The sequence below is a fragment of the Echinops telfairi genome, unplaced genomic scaffold (assembly GCF_000313985.2).
Source record: "Echinops telfairi isolate 266 unplaced genomic scaffold, ASM31398v2 ScPeMD7_3533;HRSCAF=4204_0, whole genome shotgun sequence".
Lineage (NCBI taxonomy): Eukaryota > Metazoa > Chordata > Mammalia > Afrosoricida > Tenrecidae > Echinops > Echinops telfairi.
Genome location: NW_022107431.1, coordinates 3,113,610 through 3,132,568, shown reverse-complemented (window position 1 = coordinate 3,132,568; position 18,959 = coordinate 3,113,610). Strand labels below are relative to the sequence as shown.

The following is an 18,959-nucleotide window of genomic DNA, read 5'->3' as shown; positions in this document are numbered from 1 at the left end:
GAACCGATTAACTGCGATAAATGAGGGTTCACTGTACTGGGACTGTGTGACATCTGAGTGTTTCACTAAAACCCTTCTTAAGGTGCTGTCCCTCGGGTCCCTCTTCTCTCAGGAGCTTCCCCAGCTCCCTCTCTCAGTGGGCTGTCTGCTCATCAAGGGGCTGAAGGGTCAGGAGCCACAAAGCACAGGCAGACAGACAGACCAGGGGTGGAAATGTAATGCACTGGTTCAAACAGCACGTTTCTTTGAATCTGGTCATGATTTACCAAAGACCATGGGCGTCACTACCTACATGATTTACAGCAGGCCCTGGCAAATTACACCCCTTCCTCCACCCCCGAACCCCTGCTTCACTGTCCCCGCCCGCCTGCCATGCACTAAGCCAGTTGTCTCCTGGTGGCAGGTGGGGGCATGTGATACCCCACCACACTCATTCTCTCCTGTGCTGGCCTGGTCTATATCCACTGGAGGGAGCAGACGGGAGCGCCCATGAGTAGGATGGTGTGACTAGAATGCACAAGACCTGGTCCTTCCCAGAGAGGAGAGCCCTGTCTGAGTTCCTCTAAACTGCACCCACCCAACCCCAAAACAAAACAAAAACACACCAACTCACTGCCATCGAGTCCATGCCAACTCATAGAAGCCCTGCAGGGCAGGGTGTGAGGTTCTGAGACTGGTAACTCTTTAAGGGAGTAAAAAGCCCCATCCTTCTCCCGTGGAGCTGCTGGTGGTTTTGAACCACTGATCTTGTGGTTAGTAACACAAGTCCTAGCCCATGATGCCCCCAGGGCTCCTTATGTTCAGTTCCTCTAGGAAGCGCTTTTGGAGGGCTTCCCCTCCGGGGAAGCCAGCAGGAACTGTGTTCACGGTGTGACTGGCAGTCTGGCGGGTGACGCACCTGTGGTTTCTTTCACCTGAGGGGATGGCGTTGCCAAGCCTCCCTGATGTCGCAGCTGTCCCTGGGACTGCCCAGCTGAACTCCTGTATGCCTGATCCTCCAACAGAACCCACTGCCGTCGGGCCCATTCCACTCCACAGTGACCCTACAGGAGGGGGCGCAACTGGCCCCGTGGGTCTCCAGGGCTGTCACTCTTCCCAGGCCTGGAGGCTGGTGCCCACTTCTTACCGGTTAAAGCGTGGGTCCGCGTAGGCGTCTGGGATGTTGAGCACTTCCCCCGTCCTCGCCACTTGGCCCGCGATCCCTTTCTCGATGGAGAACCTGTGCACACACAAAGGACAGGAGTGGCTATGGAGGGGAAGATGCCGGAAGACCGTGATTCTGAAACACGCCATCACTGCCAAACACTCATTCTGTATACGGCCTTGCTTGGTGTTAAATGGTCCTATGACGGGGCTTCAAAAGCATGTGGGGGAAATGAAATGAGAAGCTAATGGGATATCCCCACCAGCTTTTTGAAGCCTCCTGGTACTCACTGTAACACTTTCAAATTCTAATGCAGTGCTGCTATCAAATATTTGTGAGTCAGATAAGCATGTCGGGGGTGTGGGGGGGAGCCTGGGCCTGGCAGGAGGCCTGACTTGCCCAGGTGGGAGGACACGGGGACTTGGAAGCCTGAGCTTGCCACTTCCTGCTCTGAGCAGCCTCACTCGGCCTGTGGCACTCATTCCCCTACTGACATCTGGTGCCCAACAGCGTCCAAGACGTTTCTTCTCAAAGCTCATGGACGGTAGATGGATCTCATGTTGAGCCATGGAACATGTCAGCGCTCTGGTAACTCACCTAAACCCACAGTCATCAAGTGGGTTCCAGCTTATTCCCAAAACAAGCAGGCTTACTGCCAATCCAGCCAATGCTGACCCTGATCAACCCTCTAGGACAGTGTAGAACTGCCTCCTGTGGGTTTCCAAAGCTGTAGATCCATATAAGAGCAGTCAGCCTCATCTTTCTCCTGTAGGGTGGCTGATGGGTTTGAACCACCAACTTTGAGGCCAGCCACCAATGCCTAGCCCACAGTGCCACTACAGCTCTGGTAACACATTCAGGGTGTGACAGAAACCTTCAGTGTCCAGCCCCACCGCCACCACCTGAACCAACCTATCAGCCTTGAGATGCGACACAGAATTTGGGGGTTTGATGCAGGTTCTCTATAAAAACGTCACCATGTGAAACCACCAGGATTCTGTCCTTCTAAAATCCACAAGATCTCAGCATAATCTAAATCCAGCCATTAGGCATGTAGGTACCAATCAGAGTGCAGTGGAGAGATGACTACAGCAGATCAAAGAATAAACCTAATGTGAACGCTTTCAACCTTGTCAGTGGACCCCAAGTCTGATGCACGTTAGGCCTGATCTGGTTCACAATGCTTTTTGTATTTTGTTTGTTTGGGTTTTTTGTTCATATTCGATTGGAGTTCATCTCAGATCTCAGGTGCGTTGTCATTGGGGGGGGGCACGCTCTTGCATTTTTGTTATGGTGTGTTTTTTCTGTTTTTCGGTATATGACACCCAGGATTGAAGAACCTATAGGGACAGCACGTAGAATGAGGGAATAAGGGTTACTGGGGAGGGCTATCGGGATGTACAGTGGTGGTAGGGGGTAACAGGGAGCTGATGTCAAGAAGGAAACGAATGTTTGGAAGCTAATTGTGGTAGCAGTTGTATAATACTGCTTGATGTGATTAAACTATGAAATGATAGGAAACCTGTATTAGCTCCCAATAAAATGGTTTTGGGCGGGGGAGACGAAAAGAATTTCAATGTTCATAATAAAATGAATAATACAACAACAAGCAAACAAACACAGCCATTAACTTTCTGCAGTGGATGGTCAGTGTTGCTTCTTACTAATGTTTCCCTGCCACAAAACACAGTCTCATCCTTAGAAGGATGGTCTGCAGGGTAACGACATCACCAGACCTGCACTGATGCTGAAAGTGACCTCACAGGTCTACTGCATTCCATCCTTCAAAGGCAATTCTGAGAACATCGCTTTTTTTTTTTTTAACATGATGGGAAATGATGGCCGTTGGGACCAGGGGTCTCTGGGAAAGAGCACAGAGGGGCAGACACAGCAGGGAGTGATCCGGTTCTGGAAGCACCACAGAATGGGCTTCACACAGCTTGACAGCCAAGGTTAGCGCTTCTCTGACCCTCCCTGGACCAAGCAGACTGCTTCCCCCGGACAGGACAGAACCCCTTTCCGGGCGTCTGCCTGGACCTTGGATTCACAGCGCCAGGGCTCATGGAGAGGCACACCTACCTACAGACCCAGTGGCTTCCCCACCAGCTATGGGAGGGTCCCTTCAAGCCCAGCTATGGTAGGGTCCGTTCAAGCCAGTTGCCTTGACCTCGTCTCCCCTTGTTGTGTACAAACAGGACTCAACCATCTTTCAACATGGGACCCTGCGTAAGTGCTAGGGAATCCCTGCACGTGCCTTCAGCAGCAGAAATGGCTACGCACCGATGCCCAAATCTGCTGACCGAACTCTAAAACCAAAACCTACCCAAGTGACATAACTCCAAAAGGAAGCCCCCACCGTAACCCCGGTGGTGCTCTGCAGCCAGCCAGAGGTGGGTGGGTGAATGCTATGGACCCTCTCTCTCCCTCTCTCTGGGGAAGGGAGAGTGCCTCGCAGCAGACTGGGGTGGGGGTGGGGGTGAGGGGGTGTGGGGGGGCGGGGCCCGCGTTAAGTCGCACACTGTTTGCTGCCTCGCAGGCTCATATGCCACTGATGGCCCCCCGACAAACGGCAGTTCTTGTAGGAGCCAAGATGGCACCTTCCTGGAAGGCTGCAATCCATAAGGCACCTGGGAGCACTTTCCACAAGGAGCTAAAGCACGGGACCGGACTTGAGAGGAACTTGAGACGTAGGTATGCACACGGCTCTTAGCCATCGTTCCTCATGAAGATGATTTGGTACTGGGGACTTGGGGCTGCCACCCCACTCTGAAGGGGGCTCTGTGTGGCAGGATTAGGTGGGCTAGACCTTCACATGTACCACAGGGTGCGCCTCTGTGAGCATCCTTAGTTGCCTCGGGGACAAGGACCATGAAGAGCCACAAGTCACACCTCCAGTAAAGCCATTCCTCTGTGTCTCAGAGCCACGGAACGGTTCCCAATCTCTGTCTGAGGCTGAGAGCACAGGAACCAGAGACAGTGACCCGGAGCCTCAGAGGAGCCGTGCCAAGAGTGTGGGGTACCATTCTCCTCAGCTGGACCCAAGACCACAGGATTGGAGAGGCAGGCAGGCTGGCTTCCTGGTGTCTGGAGGCTGAAGCCAAGGGACCGAGTGGCTGGGAGGCCATGGACCAGAGAGAGAGGCCTGGCTGCCAGCTGACCCTGATTGCTGACCCTGACTTGTGGGAACCTGTGAACTTCCCTAGTGGACCCTCAAGATCATGCATACTGTCTGTGAGTTCTCTGTGGGCCCTTACAAAAGACTTTCAAACCCAGTTCAGAAGGAGAGTGGTGTGGGGGAACAGTTGGTGCCAAAGTCGTCGGTACAGAAGGGTGGGGGTGGAGGCACGTCTGACCCCTGCCTCGTGGGCAGAGGGAAGCCAGAGAAGCGACCCTGCAGACAGAGTGGGCATGCATGCCCCTTAGGGTTTCCAAGACTGTCCATCTTCAGGTGGCAGGGGGCAGACTGCCTCATCTTGCTACCTAGGAGCAGCTGGTGGGTTTGATCCATGGACCTTGTGGTTGGCTACCCAGAGTTAACCCTGTAAAGCCACCAGAAGATAAATCTATTTATTTTTTTAAGTTTAGCTTTTGAGTGTTATGCCTGAATCCTAAATGCTTTGTGGCAGGGCTCCAGGCAGGTGTTCCGACCGGGCGTGATGTAGTGGGGCCACCGCGCCCTCCTTTCGGTGACAACTGCTGCCATGTCAGAGAAGAACGTGGTCCTCGGTTTCTGGATGCCTGCCAAGTAGGACCGGCCAGCTACAGGGCATTGTCTGCAGCTCCTGACATAAGCCGGGCCCCTTTCCACCGGGCCAGGGCTGGGAGGCCAGCCCAGGTGGGGCAGGGGAGGGGCCAGGGTTGGCCCAGCACACCCTGGCACACCTTCCCACGTTCCTAGACCTGGGCACACCTGCACCTGCAGCGGAGGGCGCCCTTTACCTACCTGCAGGCACTAGTAAGTTTTTCCAACATGATTTCCAAAAGGACCGCCTCCGGAAGAGGGCGTTTCCAGGAGGGATGCTAAAGCTCCGTGGGGCGTGGTTTCACTTGCACCTGCCAGGCCATTCCCGGAAGCACTCCCTTCAGGAGGCGGGTCCTGGTGGGAATGATATCACAGTGTGACAATGCGGTCGGCGTCCCTGTGGACAGGCACAGACACGTGGGCAGCGGCACACCTGCATGTCCGCACGCACAGCGCTCCTCCGGCTCCCTATTCGTGCCGGTACCTTATCTCCTTGGTCTTCTTAAAGACGGGCTTCCCCTCCTTCTCCTCGCCGATGTCAAACAGGTCTGAGTAGAGCTCCTTGTTCTTGTGATCCACCTGGAACAGGGCGCAGCGGTCCGCGTCTACCAGGTTTTTTGCATATATCTGGGGGCAAAGGGGAACCGGGGTCAGAGGGCACAGGGACACGTGATGGTGGGTCAGGGCCCATTTCCGCTACTCCATCCTCTAACGTAGGGGCGCTGGGAGGCGGCTGCAGTCGCCAAACGCCAGGTGAGCAGTTCAAAACCACCAGATGCTCCTCCGCAGGAAGGGGAGGCTTTTCTATTCCCCAAAAGCGTCGGGAACCCACAGAGGCGGTTGAGGCTGCCCTACGGGGTGGCCACGAACGAGTGAGCAACGACACCTTAGCATGGACTTTGATTTTGGTTTTTGGTCTTCTTAACAAGGATCCGGGGCCCTTCGTAGTTATGCACAGGCAGCATTTCTAAACCACCAGTCGCTCAGAGAGAGAGAGAAAGAGGCTTTCTACTCCTGCAAAAACCTACTGTCTCTGGAACCTGTAAGGACAGCAGCCCACTCAACATATGTACATGTAAATGCACACAAGGGCTCTGTACTATATCGACTAGACACCGCCTGTCTAGGGGCGTAGCCCAACCTGTCAATCAAGTCCCAGCCTGCAGTTGCTTCCTGGGGGTGTGGCCTTTAGACAGGCGCGACACTGGGAGTGTCCCTCGCCCTCTGCCACTTCCCCTTCCTCCTCGCTGGAGCTTCTCTGGGACTCGGTCTGCCTCCCGGGGTGGCCCCAGGTGGCCACCCGACCCTGAGAGCTGCCGCTCCCTGCCAGGCTCCCACCGACCTTGGGTCCACGTGACTCGGCACGCACCCGCGGCCTGGGATCTACCTGCTCCCGGACTCACCTTTCCGCCTCCTTGGCCTGCAGCTGCGTGAGTCTGAAGAGGGCCCGGCTGGCATGGGACCCGCAGCCTTTCACGGGACTAGGCTGGGACGCCGTCTTAATAAAGACCGCTCCTTGGTGCCACGTTCTTTCTGATACATGTATTAGTATCACTGGTTTTTCCTCTTTTGTTTTATTCTTCTCTGGACAACCCAGCCTAACACAGACTACAAATGAATCCGTTCATAAAATAGAACCTTCGTATCTCGGTGAGCGATAGTTAGATCTTAGGACTTAGAGAACTAAGCTTTGGGGACATGGAACGTTGTCCTATGACAATGAATAAATAACATGTTAGGATACATGCTCTCAGCCCAAGACTTACAGTGATCAAAAGAAACTGGCACAAGCATTATGCAAATCAATTTGAATGCAGGACCTTCCAAAGCAATTACAGTCACATCTCCTTGCCTGTCAGACACACAGAGATGCATTACAGCAAGCATTGGAAGGAGTGGCACCGAGTCTCCCTCTCTCACTGCCACGGACTGCATTCGGGCTCCTCACAGAGCAACCGATAGAACAGGCAGAGACGATCACTCTCTGTGGGAGTAGAAAGCCTCGTCTCTCTCCCCCGGAGCGGCTGGTGGTCTCCAACTCCAGTAATATCACACACATCACACTGACACTGGAAAGAGAATTCTGGCAAGCTGGACCATCCAGATCAGATACTAGAAATTATGGCCGAGAGGATAAAAATACAAGTTCTCAGAGGAAAAGACCCCACCCAGGATATAATGTAGGAGAAAGGTGGGTCACCTTGTGTTCAGAAGGAAACCTGCATCTCCTAGCCATCTCCCTACCATCCCATCGAGTCAATGATGACTCCCAGTGACCCTCTAGGGCAGGAGAGAACTTCCCCTGTGGCCTCCCAAGACTGTCACTCTTTACAGCAGTAGAAAGCCCTGTCTTCTCCCATGGGGCCACTGGTGGATCAGAACTGCCGACCTTGTGTCTTCCAGCCCAACAAGTCACCACTAGACCACCAGGGCTCCTGATATTCCTTTAAAGACACAGTGAAAATAAACCAGGTTGGGTTAGGCACCCTTCTTCATCTCTACTGTAAACTCCTGCTTCCTGCTATTACGAGACAGCACTTGTTCTCTCTCAACAAACACAAGTGCCCACTGTACCCCCGTGCCAGGAGCAGAGCAAAGTGGGTTCCACCTGACTCAGACATCCACATTTGCATGTCTCCTCCATTCACTGCAAGTAACACCACTGCAGAAGTGCTTTCCTCCCTCCCACGCAAGTCCAAATGCCAAGCACAGGCCTAAATCAAGCCCCAAATCAAGCCCGGCTCCCTGCCCTCCAGCCAGTTCTGACTCACACTGACCCACTGGAGCAGAGTAGAGCTGTCCCAGGGCATTGCCAAGGCTGTGCACCTTTAGGGGAGCAGACCATCCTGTGTTTCTTCCACCGAGTGGCTGGTGGGTTGGAATCACCACCCTATCTCATTCACAAGTGATTCCTTAACTGAGGTCTCCTCACTCCCAACCCCCAGACTCCTCAGGCCTACAGTGGGGGTGGGGGGTGGAGTGTCTGCAAAGGTTGACCCACGGCTCCTTCTGGCCCACGGCTTGCTTCTGTAAATAAAATGTTATGCACCAAAAGCCGCACCCATTCATTTACATCCCGTCTATGGCTCCTTTCTCTCTACAGCAGCAGAGCTGAGTAGGTACAACAGAGTGCAGCCCATGAAGCGTGTGTGTGTGTGTGTGTGTGTGTGTGTGTGTGTGTGTGTGTGTGTGTATCTTTGATCTGACCCTTTACAAGAGAGCTTGAGGACTCTTTGCTAAACTCTCTGAGCAGATACCGGAGGGCAGGGATACCACAGAAAGTAAGAGAGAGAGTGTGTGATGGACTGGCTGTGGGAAAGTACAGGAGACTCATCCATCTGCTTTTTATTTTTTATTTTTTGATAAAACAAAAACAGGGGATCATGCATCATTCAATAATCACCACCCTGCATTAATAACGACTACATACTTTTAAGTAAAATCTGCGTCTGGGGTGCCCAGGCTTATGCTCCTTTTCAAATAAATATTTTAGCAGACATGTATGCCAGACCTTGTTGTGTTGTGCAAGCTTGGGTGAGTGGACAGTGGCAGATCGAGATGCAGTTTACAGCCTGTGACGCTACAGACACAATGGATTTTGGAGAAAACCCTGCCATCCCCTGGTGGCAATGGTCCTCTTTTTGATAAATAGCTTTTGTGTGGTCCCTGGGCCTCAGTTGGTACTGAATCCTGCAAGGGGCATCACCGCATCACCTGGTCAGAGGTGCTCATCGTGAAACGAGTGTGGTCATGACGTGGGGCATGCACAGCAGGCACCCTACCATCAGACGGGAGAGCTGCAGAAGAGAGTGCATTTAGGGCAGAACCTGCCTGAAGTGCACTAAGTTACCTGAAGATGTGCATCAAAGCCCCAGGGTCCCCACTCCTGGCCACCCTACTTTCTTCCAGCCCTGTGCATATGGCCTCACAAGCAGTGTTTCCCAATCAGTTGACTGGGAAAGAAAGACACACTTGGGCCAAATTTGCAGAAAAACCTGTTCATTGCAAGTGGACACTGGGCAGCACTACAGACCCTTTCTGGGGCCTCTCTGAAGGGCAGTGGTGAAGGGAAATTCTCCCAGGGGGCAGCACTCTATTCACTTAGCTGGGAGGAAGAAAGGGCAGGGGCCTGGACGGATACTGATCCGTGGGCTTTGTGTCATCCTTTGGCTAGGTGGTCAAGGACTTGGAAGAAACATGATTGGAAAATAGTGACAAAGGGATATGGAGAAAGGGGATGTGAACAAGCATCTATGAATGGGTGAAAATGGAACCAGAAGAGGGCTTTAAAAATGGAGCCCCAAGAAGAATTCATTGTTCCATGAGTTTCTTGACGTCTGCGTCTATATTTGGGTCCCAGGTGAATGCTCTCCAAAGAACCACCTGACCAGAGGGAGAATTTAACCATCAAGTGGATAACAGGACGAAATGCTCTGTGGAAACCAGTCATCCTCTTTCCCCAGCCACTCCGGTCCTTGTCCAATGGGTGCATCAACAAAGTGGCCATGGTGGCAAGGATGGACATTAAGTGTGGGGTTGTCAATGTGGACTTCCGCTCACCACAGCTGACCTGGCTATAGGCACTGCTAGGTGCCCAATCAGCCAGCAGCAGGGACCAACACTGCATGGGATGCTGAAACAGCACCATTCCTCAGGGCATTGAGATGGCAAACGGAATGGCAGGTTGACTGCATTGGACCACTTCAATCAAGGAAAGGGCAGCGTTTTCTTCTTAGCGGGATCAACACTTACCCTGGATACAGATTGGTCTTCCCTGCACACAATGCCTCGGTATTTATAGAATACTTATCCTCTGTCACGGGTATCCGACACCACATCAATTAAGATCAAGGGCCTCACATCACAGCAAATGGAGTGTACCAACAGGCTCACATTCACAGACTTCACAGGTGTCCTACCATACCCACTACCATCCTTTCAGAGCAGCTGGTTTGATAGCACAATGGAATGGCCTTTTGAAGAAAAAAAGTATGGAGCCAGCTAGATTGGGGAAGTGTTATCCAGGAGGTTGTAAATGCTCTAAATCAGTATCTAATATAAGGCTCTGCTCCTCCTATAGGCTGGAGTCACAAGTGCAGGAGTCAAGGGCTGGGGATGGGAAGGGCACCACTCACTAACACTCGGTGAGCCACTGGAACACTTGTTTGCTTACCATCCCCACAACTCTCCCCTCCTCCATTCTATAGGGTTGGGTTCTAACAAAGGGATGCTTCCAGCAGGAGACACAGCAACGATTCATTGAAGGGGGAGTGAAAACTGCCACCCAGACACGTTTGACTCCCCATCCCCCTGAGTCAACCTGCAAGGAAGGGAGTTCCTACTCTGGCTGGTGCAACTGATCCTGATTCCAGAGAGGAGTCTGGGCTGCCATCACACAACGGAGGTAAAGAAGAGCAGGAGACGCCCTAGGGGGTCTTGTGCTCCATGACCTATGACCAAGGTCAAGGTAACACTCCAGATACCTCCATAAAACGACAACTGACTGATACCTCCATAAAACGACAACTCAGGCAAGGGCTGCTCATGGCTCAGCCCCTCTGACAATGAAGGTCGGGGTCACCCTACCAGCCCCAGAAGCACACCCAGCTGAGGGGCTCTCGGCTCGCAAAGGAAATACAGAATGGGCAGTGGAAGACAGAGGTTGTTCATGACCACTTGTTATGAGTCTTTCTTCTTGTTTGCTTCCATAACCATACGCCATAATGTATATTAGGCTTCACAGCAGAGTATTTAAGTACAGCCCTGGTGGCAGCATGGTTACAGCACTTGGCCACAAAATGAAAGATCAGCGGTCCAAACCCACCACCTATTCCTTGGGGGAATACATGCTCCTGTCTTGGAAACCCTCTGGGGATGGTCTCCTCTGTCCTAGATGGTCACCATGAGCCCAAATCGACTGCAAGACAAATCAGAGGATTTTAAGTGGCAGGATCTCACAAACAAGAATGAACATCACACAAGGACTTAATGCTTGCTTCTGAGGAAAGGGAAAATATGGCGTAGTCATATGCAGTGAGCAAAAGGACAGTCATTCCTTGTCCTACAGGGTTGCTAGTCAGCATTGACTCAATGGCGGTGAGCTTGGTTCAGAGGGAAGTGTGACTTGGTTTCCTTATTTCTTTAACTGTGGTCTGAGGAGATATACGTGTCACGAGTTGACAAGGAGTGGGCTGTGATAGCTGGCTTTATGTGTCTGCTTGGGTAAGCTACGGTGACCCTGGTTTGGTCAAACACTAGTGTTGCTATAAAAGTAGTCTGTGTATTTAACCTGTCGGCTCTAAAGAGAATTCGGTCTTAGGAGGAAAGACTGTGGTTTCAGAGAGGAGCTGGAGTCCTAGCTCTGTGTTGTAACTTTGGGAATCTCCAGCTTGGCCCTTAGCCACCGATTTCACACACACAAGACATCTGGGTTTCAGATTCAACACTTCCAGAGTTTTCAGCCTGTCATCTGGCTTATGGCCTGTAGGCTTGGCTGCCCCTACAGTCATGGGAACCAATTCCTTAGAAGCAGCCCTTCTCTCTCCGTGTCTCCGTGTCTCCGTGTGTGTGTGGGGGGGTGGTGGAGTGGGGGGTGGTTTCTCTGGTGGCATGGCATAGTAGGTTGTGCATTGAGCTTCTAATTGCATGGTCTGTGGTTCCAATCTACCAGCCTCTATGAGGGGAACAGTTAAGGCTGTCTACTCTTGTCAAGATTTAAAGTCTAGGAAACCCGGGGGGCCCTTCCACCCTGTCCTAGGAACTCGAGCTCAGTGGGTTGAGTTTGAGAAGCCCAGACCCTGAGAGAATACTTTTATTCCGCTTGAAGCCACCTAGTGGCGGTACTGTGTATAGCAGCACTAGGCGGCTAATCACTAGTGATACAAAGTTACTGGCTGCTGGGGCAGTCACTCTTTTGGAGAAAGTAGAGGCTTTCTACTCCTGTGAGAGTTACAGCCTCAGAAACGCACAGGGGCGGTTCTACTCCGTCCTACAAGCTCACTGTGAGCAGGGAGTTTGGTTTGTTTTTTGGGGGGTGGGCTTGTGCATATGAAGTGGTGCAGGCCCTGTGCAAAACAGCTCAAGTCTCTTCAAAACCTCAGCCGTGGGGGCCTGAATGACTAGTACTCCTACTCCCACCTATGTGCCCATAGGATTAACGCGAGGTATTCAGTGTACGTAAAAACGCACACAAATGCTTACAGCAGCACCATTTCCGCCGCTAGAAACAATGCAATCATTTATCAACTGCTGAATGGATAAGCAAAACATGGTATATTCGTGCAATTGGGTACTCATTCAAAAGTCACTGCCGACTCACAGAGACCCTATAGCACAGGGTAGAACTGCCTCCTTCCCCCACCTCACAGGTGAGGCTCTTATTCTCTAAGAGGGTAGAACTCCGTGTTTGCACTCACGGAGCAGCTAGTGGTTTTGAACTGCTGACCTTGCAGCTAGTTAGCTCATGCTAAGTGAAATAAGCCAAGTGCAAAGAACAAACAACAACAAAATACAAGGTTTGATTCCTTTTCTATGACAGGTCGTGAGTAAGGAAACAGAGACGTTAAGCAGGTCAGGTGGATCGGGGCTGGGGCGGGTCGGAAGGGGCAGGGGTGCTGGTGGTGGGGGGGTGGGTGGTGATAGCTGAAGAATGGAAGGTTTGTCTTTATGGTCATCAAAATGTTCTACGATTGACTGATGGTAAGTCCCGCTCTCGGTGAATAAACCAGAGACCATCAGACTGCACACACTTCAAATGGATGGACTGTGTGCAATGTGAATCACACCTCACAAGGGCTGCTAGCGAGAGACATTCATAACACCAACATTCGTCCCTGGGTGTTCCTTGTAGCCCTGGGACAAGCTCTTTGTCCGTCCATATTTTATCTTTCTGCTTTTACATTCTGCTCAAAGGCGTTCTCTGCCTTGCAAGTTCTCTACATGCTGTCATCTTAAGCAGAGGGTTGTTTGTTCAGGTGCCTCTCTTGTGTCCAAGTAAAACCACCAAGATGACCAGTTCTCAGGGAACCAACTGCCAGACTCGCGCCTCTCGTGACCCTGTCATCTCTTGAGCACACTTCTCCTGTCTCTGCAAAACACTGGACATGTCACATGAGACACTGCCTACCGTGAGGTCACAGAAACACCTACCCCCACAATCTTAGCTGGGGAAAGTTCATATTATAGAGGGCAGCTGTTTGTTGACTGGTCCAGAGGAGTGGAGAGAACGAGAGGGAGAATATTTACTGATGTTTACAGCAAGCACAAATGGACCCAGAGAGTCTGGCCATCCCTGGGGCACACGCGCTGGGTTTTGATTAATGTGAGTAATGACATTTCTTCTTCCGTGCACTCAGCCGGACCACTAAAGCAACAACGGAGGACATGTGGAGGGGTAATTGCTGACTTCGATGGCGTCAGCCTCAAACCAGCCATCGAGGAGAGAGGAATGATTACGACTAAGCCGAAGTAGAACAAGCTGGGACATCAGGGAGAATGGGTAGGAGATCCCTAATGCAACCCACACGCAGAAGCTGTTTTGGAGAATTAAAAAAAAAATCAAACCAAAAGCTGAGTGCAATTTAAAAAGTCTATCTTTCATCTACTAAGTACAGACTGAGGTGCGAAAACATACCTCTATTCAAATCCCCACTCCAAATTGAACAGAAATGACAAGTCTAGTTGGCAAGTCCAGGCCAGGAGGAAACCACATTTTCAGAATAAACGAGTTTGTAAGTGTCAACGTGTTATCCCATATAAGGAGACCACGGACCCACAGTTAAACAAAACCATTTTCAAAACAAGAGGCCACCTACCATTATGTGTTCAAGTAGAGAATCTATTGCGACTATGTTATCAAAATATGTCCTGGAGAAAGAGGGAAACAAAGTAAGTGATCTCATTGAGGTCATCAGGCATATGAGACGTTGAATGCATTTGCTGGGTTTGTTTACATCTTAATTACACACACACACACACACACACACACACACCAAGTTCTATCGAGTTAACTCGCGTGCATGTAGCCCCCACTCATCTCAAGAGCGAACTCTGCTCTTTGGGATCTTTGATGGAGATACTCAGATCGTGGTTTCCAGGGGCCTCTGGGTGCAATCCAACTTGCAACCTTTTTGTCAGTAGCCTGTCTGCACCACCGGGGACTGCTCACTTACACACTCCGTCTCTCGCCCTCCTGCCCCATCTCTTAACAGACAGACAGACGTGATAGAGAGATGTGGTTGCCCTTTAGTTAAAACATTCGCTGCTACTCTGTCTAGGAGATAACTGAAACTTCATCATCAGTCACACTACAACAGCTCCAATTCCAGATGACTCAGAGTAATTATTGTACCGTCATTGCTATTGGTAACTACCAACATATAGAGGGTTTGTATCATTGCACGAAAGCTATGAAAGGATTAAAATTAGATTGACCGTATCTAGTGTTTCCATTCATAGCTGACCTGAAACAAAAATGCCTGAATTTGCCAAGCCTCGTCTATATGATCAATAAGTAAATTGTCGCTGAAGCCACAGAGGAAGTTGGCATGGACATGTTGCAGTGTTGAGGATACAGTGGTGAGAAAACAACACCGCACGCTTTAGAAGAGGCAGCAAACCACATAAGATCTAATGACTGCACACAAAAAGAGAGGACTGCCATTTTATAAATGGCATAGAACTTATCGGCAGCATGTCTATGAAGCCCTGGTGGAGCTGTGGGTTAGGTGTGTTGGGCTGCTGACTATTAAGGTCTAGAGGTTCGAACCCACCATCCACTGCATAGGGGAAAGATGAGGCTGCCTGCCCCATAGAGATCTACAGTCTCAGAAACCCTGTAGGGGGTCACTGTGATGAGATGGTTTTGTTGTTTGGGTTCTATGGTGTCTATGAAGATCTAAGTCTAGCAAGCAGACACATCAATTGGCAGACTTCCTGGGGAAAGTACAGATGGCCCCAGCACGGGGCTCTTGTGTTTAGGGAGGATCTTCAGGGGGTTCACATCCATGGAGTATGTTATAGGCTACAACTGTCTGACTCTCAAACAGCTCCTACCCTAAACCCACTGCCGGCAAGTGGAGCCCAACCCTTGGGGACCCCGATATGGGTTTTAGAGACAACAGACCTTTATGGGAACAGACAGCTCCTCTCTCACACAGTGGAGGCCAGTGGGCTTCAACCACTGACCTTGAGGTTAGCAGCCAATGCCTAACCCACAGCCCACCAAGGCTGCTTCAGACAATGTCTGCCAAGGAAGCAAATGAGGAGAAGACGAGGATTTTACAATTGCATATGGTAACCGGAGCAGGAAATCAGGGTTTGATCCCTGGGCTGGGAGGATCGGGGGAGGTGTGGTGAATCCTCTCCAGAGCCAGATGCAGGAGACTAGAGTAAGGCAGGAGGGCTGTGGGAAGCCACAGTGGTGTTCAAAGCAGAGTGGTGGGCAGCCATCTTTGAAGCCTTCCTTTAATGTTATGCAAATGAGCCCTTGTTCTGAAATGACTGAAGCAACCCTTACTTGTAACAAATGCTTCAAGCACGATCACCTTCACCAATTGCGGTGCGGCTTTTAAATCATTCAAACCGTTTTGAGCCTCTTCTTGCACTAAAAGCCGGAGTTCCTGATCATTGGGAATCACCTGGGGGCCCAGGAAAATGCAGGTCCATTTGCAATCTAGTGAATCTGAATCTCTTCGGGGAGAAGCCCAGGGATCTATAGTCTCATCTTTTTGTTTCTTCTGTGAAGGGCCATTTGGAAACGTGTGGCCTCGTTCTCAGTCTGTACTAGTCAAGTAATGACCTCACCCCTAGTGTGCTGCCTGGGACTGCTTCTCTTTGGTGAGGTGTATGAGGTTAGCTGCTATTGATGAATTTTGCATGTCTTACACAGCCTGAATGTCCCCCACCTTCACACTAAACCAAAAACAAACTAAACGCACGGAGGATACTGACGTAGATGACATCAAAGACAGACTGGGATTTTTTTTTTTTTTCAATCCCATACCCTAACACAAGCCATGGGCCAACTCAGGCAACCTGATAAAGGGTGACGAGATTGCAAATCTTTGTGAAGCAGATGGCCTCAGCTTTCCCCCTCAGAAGAGCTGGTGGGTTTGAACTGCCGACCTCGAGGTTAGCAGGGCAAAGGTCCCCCATCAGCAACACTTGGGTTCCTTTCAGCCCACATCTCTTCTAATCGTCTGTTTCATACGCTCAGCAAAACGGGAAGGAGCAACCGCAAACGCCACAAGTCATGGGCTCACAGGACTTCTGCCTGGTTGAGAGATCACCAGGTGCTGCCCTAGGGAGAGGTGAGAGGGGACACAGGGCATGGGGGCTGGGGCTGGGCCAGCATCCTTCAGTCAACTTGGAGACCATAGCCCTGAAACCACCAGACACCAGGCATCTGTTGGATATGAGCTAGTAAGCCACTGGCTCAACAATGCAGAAGATTCCCCGGGTAGCAAACAGAGGCAACGTGAGCCTGATCTTGGAGGGGGAAGTCTCTAACTGCAGCTTCAGAGCGTTTTCTAGGTCAAACTTTGGGGAAATGGAGCATTATCCGGGTTGGGATCACCTAGCCACTGTGCGAGGAGAGATTAAAAGGGCAGAATTGTTTATCACAGGTGTTGATGCCCTGATGTTTGTCAACAATAACTCTGAGAACCCTGTTGAAGACAAGACAGGCGGTCATCTCTCCCTCTACTACCATCAACATCCTCCTGCGAGCACCAGACATGCGTGCTGTCCTGACCATGTCCATCTAGAAAACGGACATCCAAGCATCACGGAGACCATCCTACCTGCCATCTTGACCTTGAGCAGTCCGCAGTGATGGGATCTAGTGATGGGATTGACACTCAACACGCAAAGTGCGATCGACAATCCCTAAGGGGTCCCTAAGGGTACAAGGCTACCCTTGAACCGTGAAGACCCGCCTTTGGACGCTGTCTGTGGTAGTCAGAGACCACTCCCTCTGGGGCCGGCACTTAACGTGAACCACTGACCCACGGGCTCGACATCCCAGAAAGGAGCACTTACTTTGATACATCGAGTAGAAAGTCATTCAGCTCCGTCTGTTTGGCAAGTCCTCTGCACACCTGGCGTGAGGGGAGTGGGGGGAAGTGGGGAGGACTGTTAACTCCGTGAGGAAGTGACTCAAACCAAACATCTTTAAACGACCTTCAACCCCAACACCAAACTCACTGCCATCGAGTTGATGCCGTCTCACAGTGACAACCCCACCCCAAGACTGAAGCTCTCTATGGGAGTAGAAAGCCTCATCTTTCCCCTAAGGAGTGGCTGCTGGCTTCCAAGTACTGTACTGACCTTGGGATTCGCAGCTGATGCATACATAACCCACTACATGGGCTGGAACCCGTGGAGTGGCGTTGGACACGTAAAACTACCAAAAACTGCAGTGGTGTTAATGCAAGGGGGCAAGGGGTATATAGGTAGATGTGAATACATATAATTTTTTGAAAGTAATGAAATACTTTACTAGCCAAAGGATCCCTAGTGGCACAATGGTCTGAGTGTCAGGATGCTAACCGCAAGGTCAGCAGTTCAACCCCAGCAGCCTCTCCCCGGGAGAGGAGACAATCTAGTCTATGCCCTCAACATTGACAGTCGCGGGAGCCCGAGGTCTGCCGGCAGGGATGCTGGGCGTCAGCAGCCGCTCAAAGTCCATGGGGCTTTAATGCCCGAAAATGAACATTTCAGCCACTCACCCGCCTCCCTGCGGCTCCCCGTGCTGCCCCAACAACTCTTCCCACTGCTCAAGCCCTGGGGAACCAGCAGGAGGACGCACCTGCACCTGGTGGATTGCTACGGAAGCCCAGGCGAGGTTTGCGGTGGCGACCTGAAAAAGAGAACAAGGGAGTGAGCGTGGCCCCAGCCTGGGGTCTCAGGTAGGCTGCCCAGGACAGGTGCACCCACAGGAAGCACTCCCTCTGGCCCTGACCCTGGAGACACTGCCACTGCTCAGTCTGAAACAAGGAGGGTTGGCAAGGGCTCCTTTGCCACTTCTCAAGGATGACGCTTGTTTCCTGCTCGGTGTAAAGGCGATGGATCACTTGATTGTTTAAAGAGCAACAAGAACCCCAACTGCTTAAGGCAAAATGATGATCCCCCCAAAACGTTTGCTTTCTACTTGAGCCCTTGGTATCAGCTCCTCATTTTCCCCCTCCCCCCCCCCCCACCTAATAAAAATACCACCGAAAGCAACCTTTCACGGTCGTTTGAAAATGGATTGCTTCTAAGAGAGTAAAAAACCCCTTACAAATGTGAACTGACAAGAACTCAGATCGGTAGCTCGTCCCCTTCCATGGCGACACCGGGTCAGTTAACAAGCAGGGCGGGAGCCCCAGGGCGGCAGCGATGGAGCACACACTTGGAGGCTGGTCGGAAGTCTGGTGGGTCAGCAAGGAGCAGTTCCATGTGGCCCATCTGCTTCTACACAGATGGACAGCTTCAGAAAGCCGTGGGGCTCACAGTTCTGATGTGAACGGTCAAGGAACCACCTCGGGGTGGCAGGGAAGGGGGCGGTGTTAACTCTGAACCAGGCATAATCTCTAGGTGATGGCTGAAAGGTGATCCTGAGGTGGGGTGTGCGTGTGTGGGGGCGGGGGGTGGGAGGGTCGGGGGTGTTCAGCTCCAGGTATAAAGCATGGGTAGGCGCCACAGTATACAAGGTACGGCTATGTTTGGCAGTGGGTATTTCCGCCCTGCGCATGTGGATGGGTGGCACACAGATCCATGAGTGCACACAGAACACCCACGGGTGGGAAAATGTATGAAAAAGCAAATGCCAGGAGGAACTGAGCCACTGGCCTGGGGGGTGGGGTGTCTTGCACGCACAGTCTTGGGGACACTGGTGCCAACTTACATAACACAGTCCACAAGGACGGTGCTCTACATCCCGCTGTGGTGAGCAGTGACCGGGGTCTTCAAGGTTTGCGAGTGACCCTCCACATTAAACTGTGCTTGCTGCCCCTCCAGAACGAAGGAGAGAGAAGAACAGCTCACACTCGTGGAGACAAACAATCCAGAGGGCTCCAAGGGCCACACGGATCA

General features: G+C 51.5%; 1 protein-coding gene across 1 annotated transcript in view; it reads right to left on the bottom strand.

The window, feature by feature from the left end:
• PDE10A (phosphodiesterase 10A) overlaps positions 1-18,959 on the bottom strand; it is a 422,142-nt gene that overhangs the window by 35,757 nt on the left and 367,426 nt on the right. The window contains exons 9-13 of the mRNA XM_030886876.2: positions 17,695-17,745; positions 16,926-16,984; positions 13,700-13,751; positions 5,371-5,513; positions 1,127-1,219 (exon numbers count right to left, since the gene is read on the bottom strand). Coding sequence (XP_030742736.2) covers positions 1,127-1,219; positions 5,371-5,513; positions 13,700-13,751; positions 16,926-16,984; positions 17,695-17,745 — 398 coding nt within the window. The remainder of the gene's footprint in view (positions 1-1,126; positions 1,220-5,370; positions 5,514-13,699; positions 13,752-16,925; positions 16,985-17,694; positions 17,746-18,959) is intronic.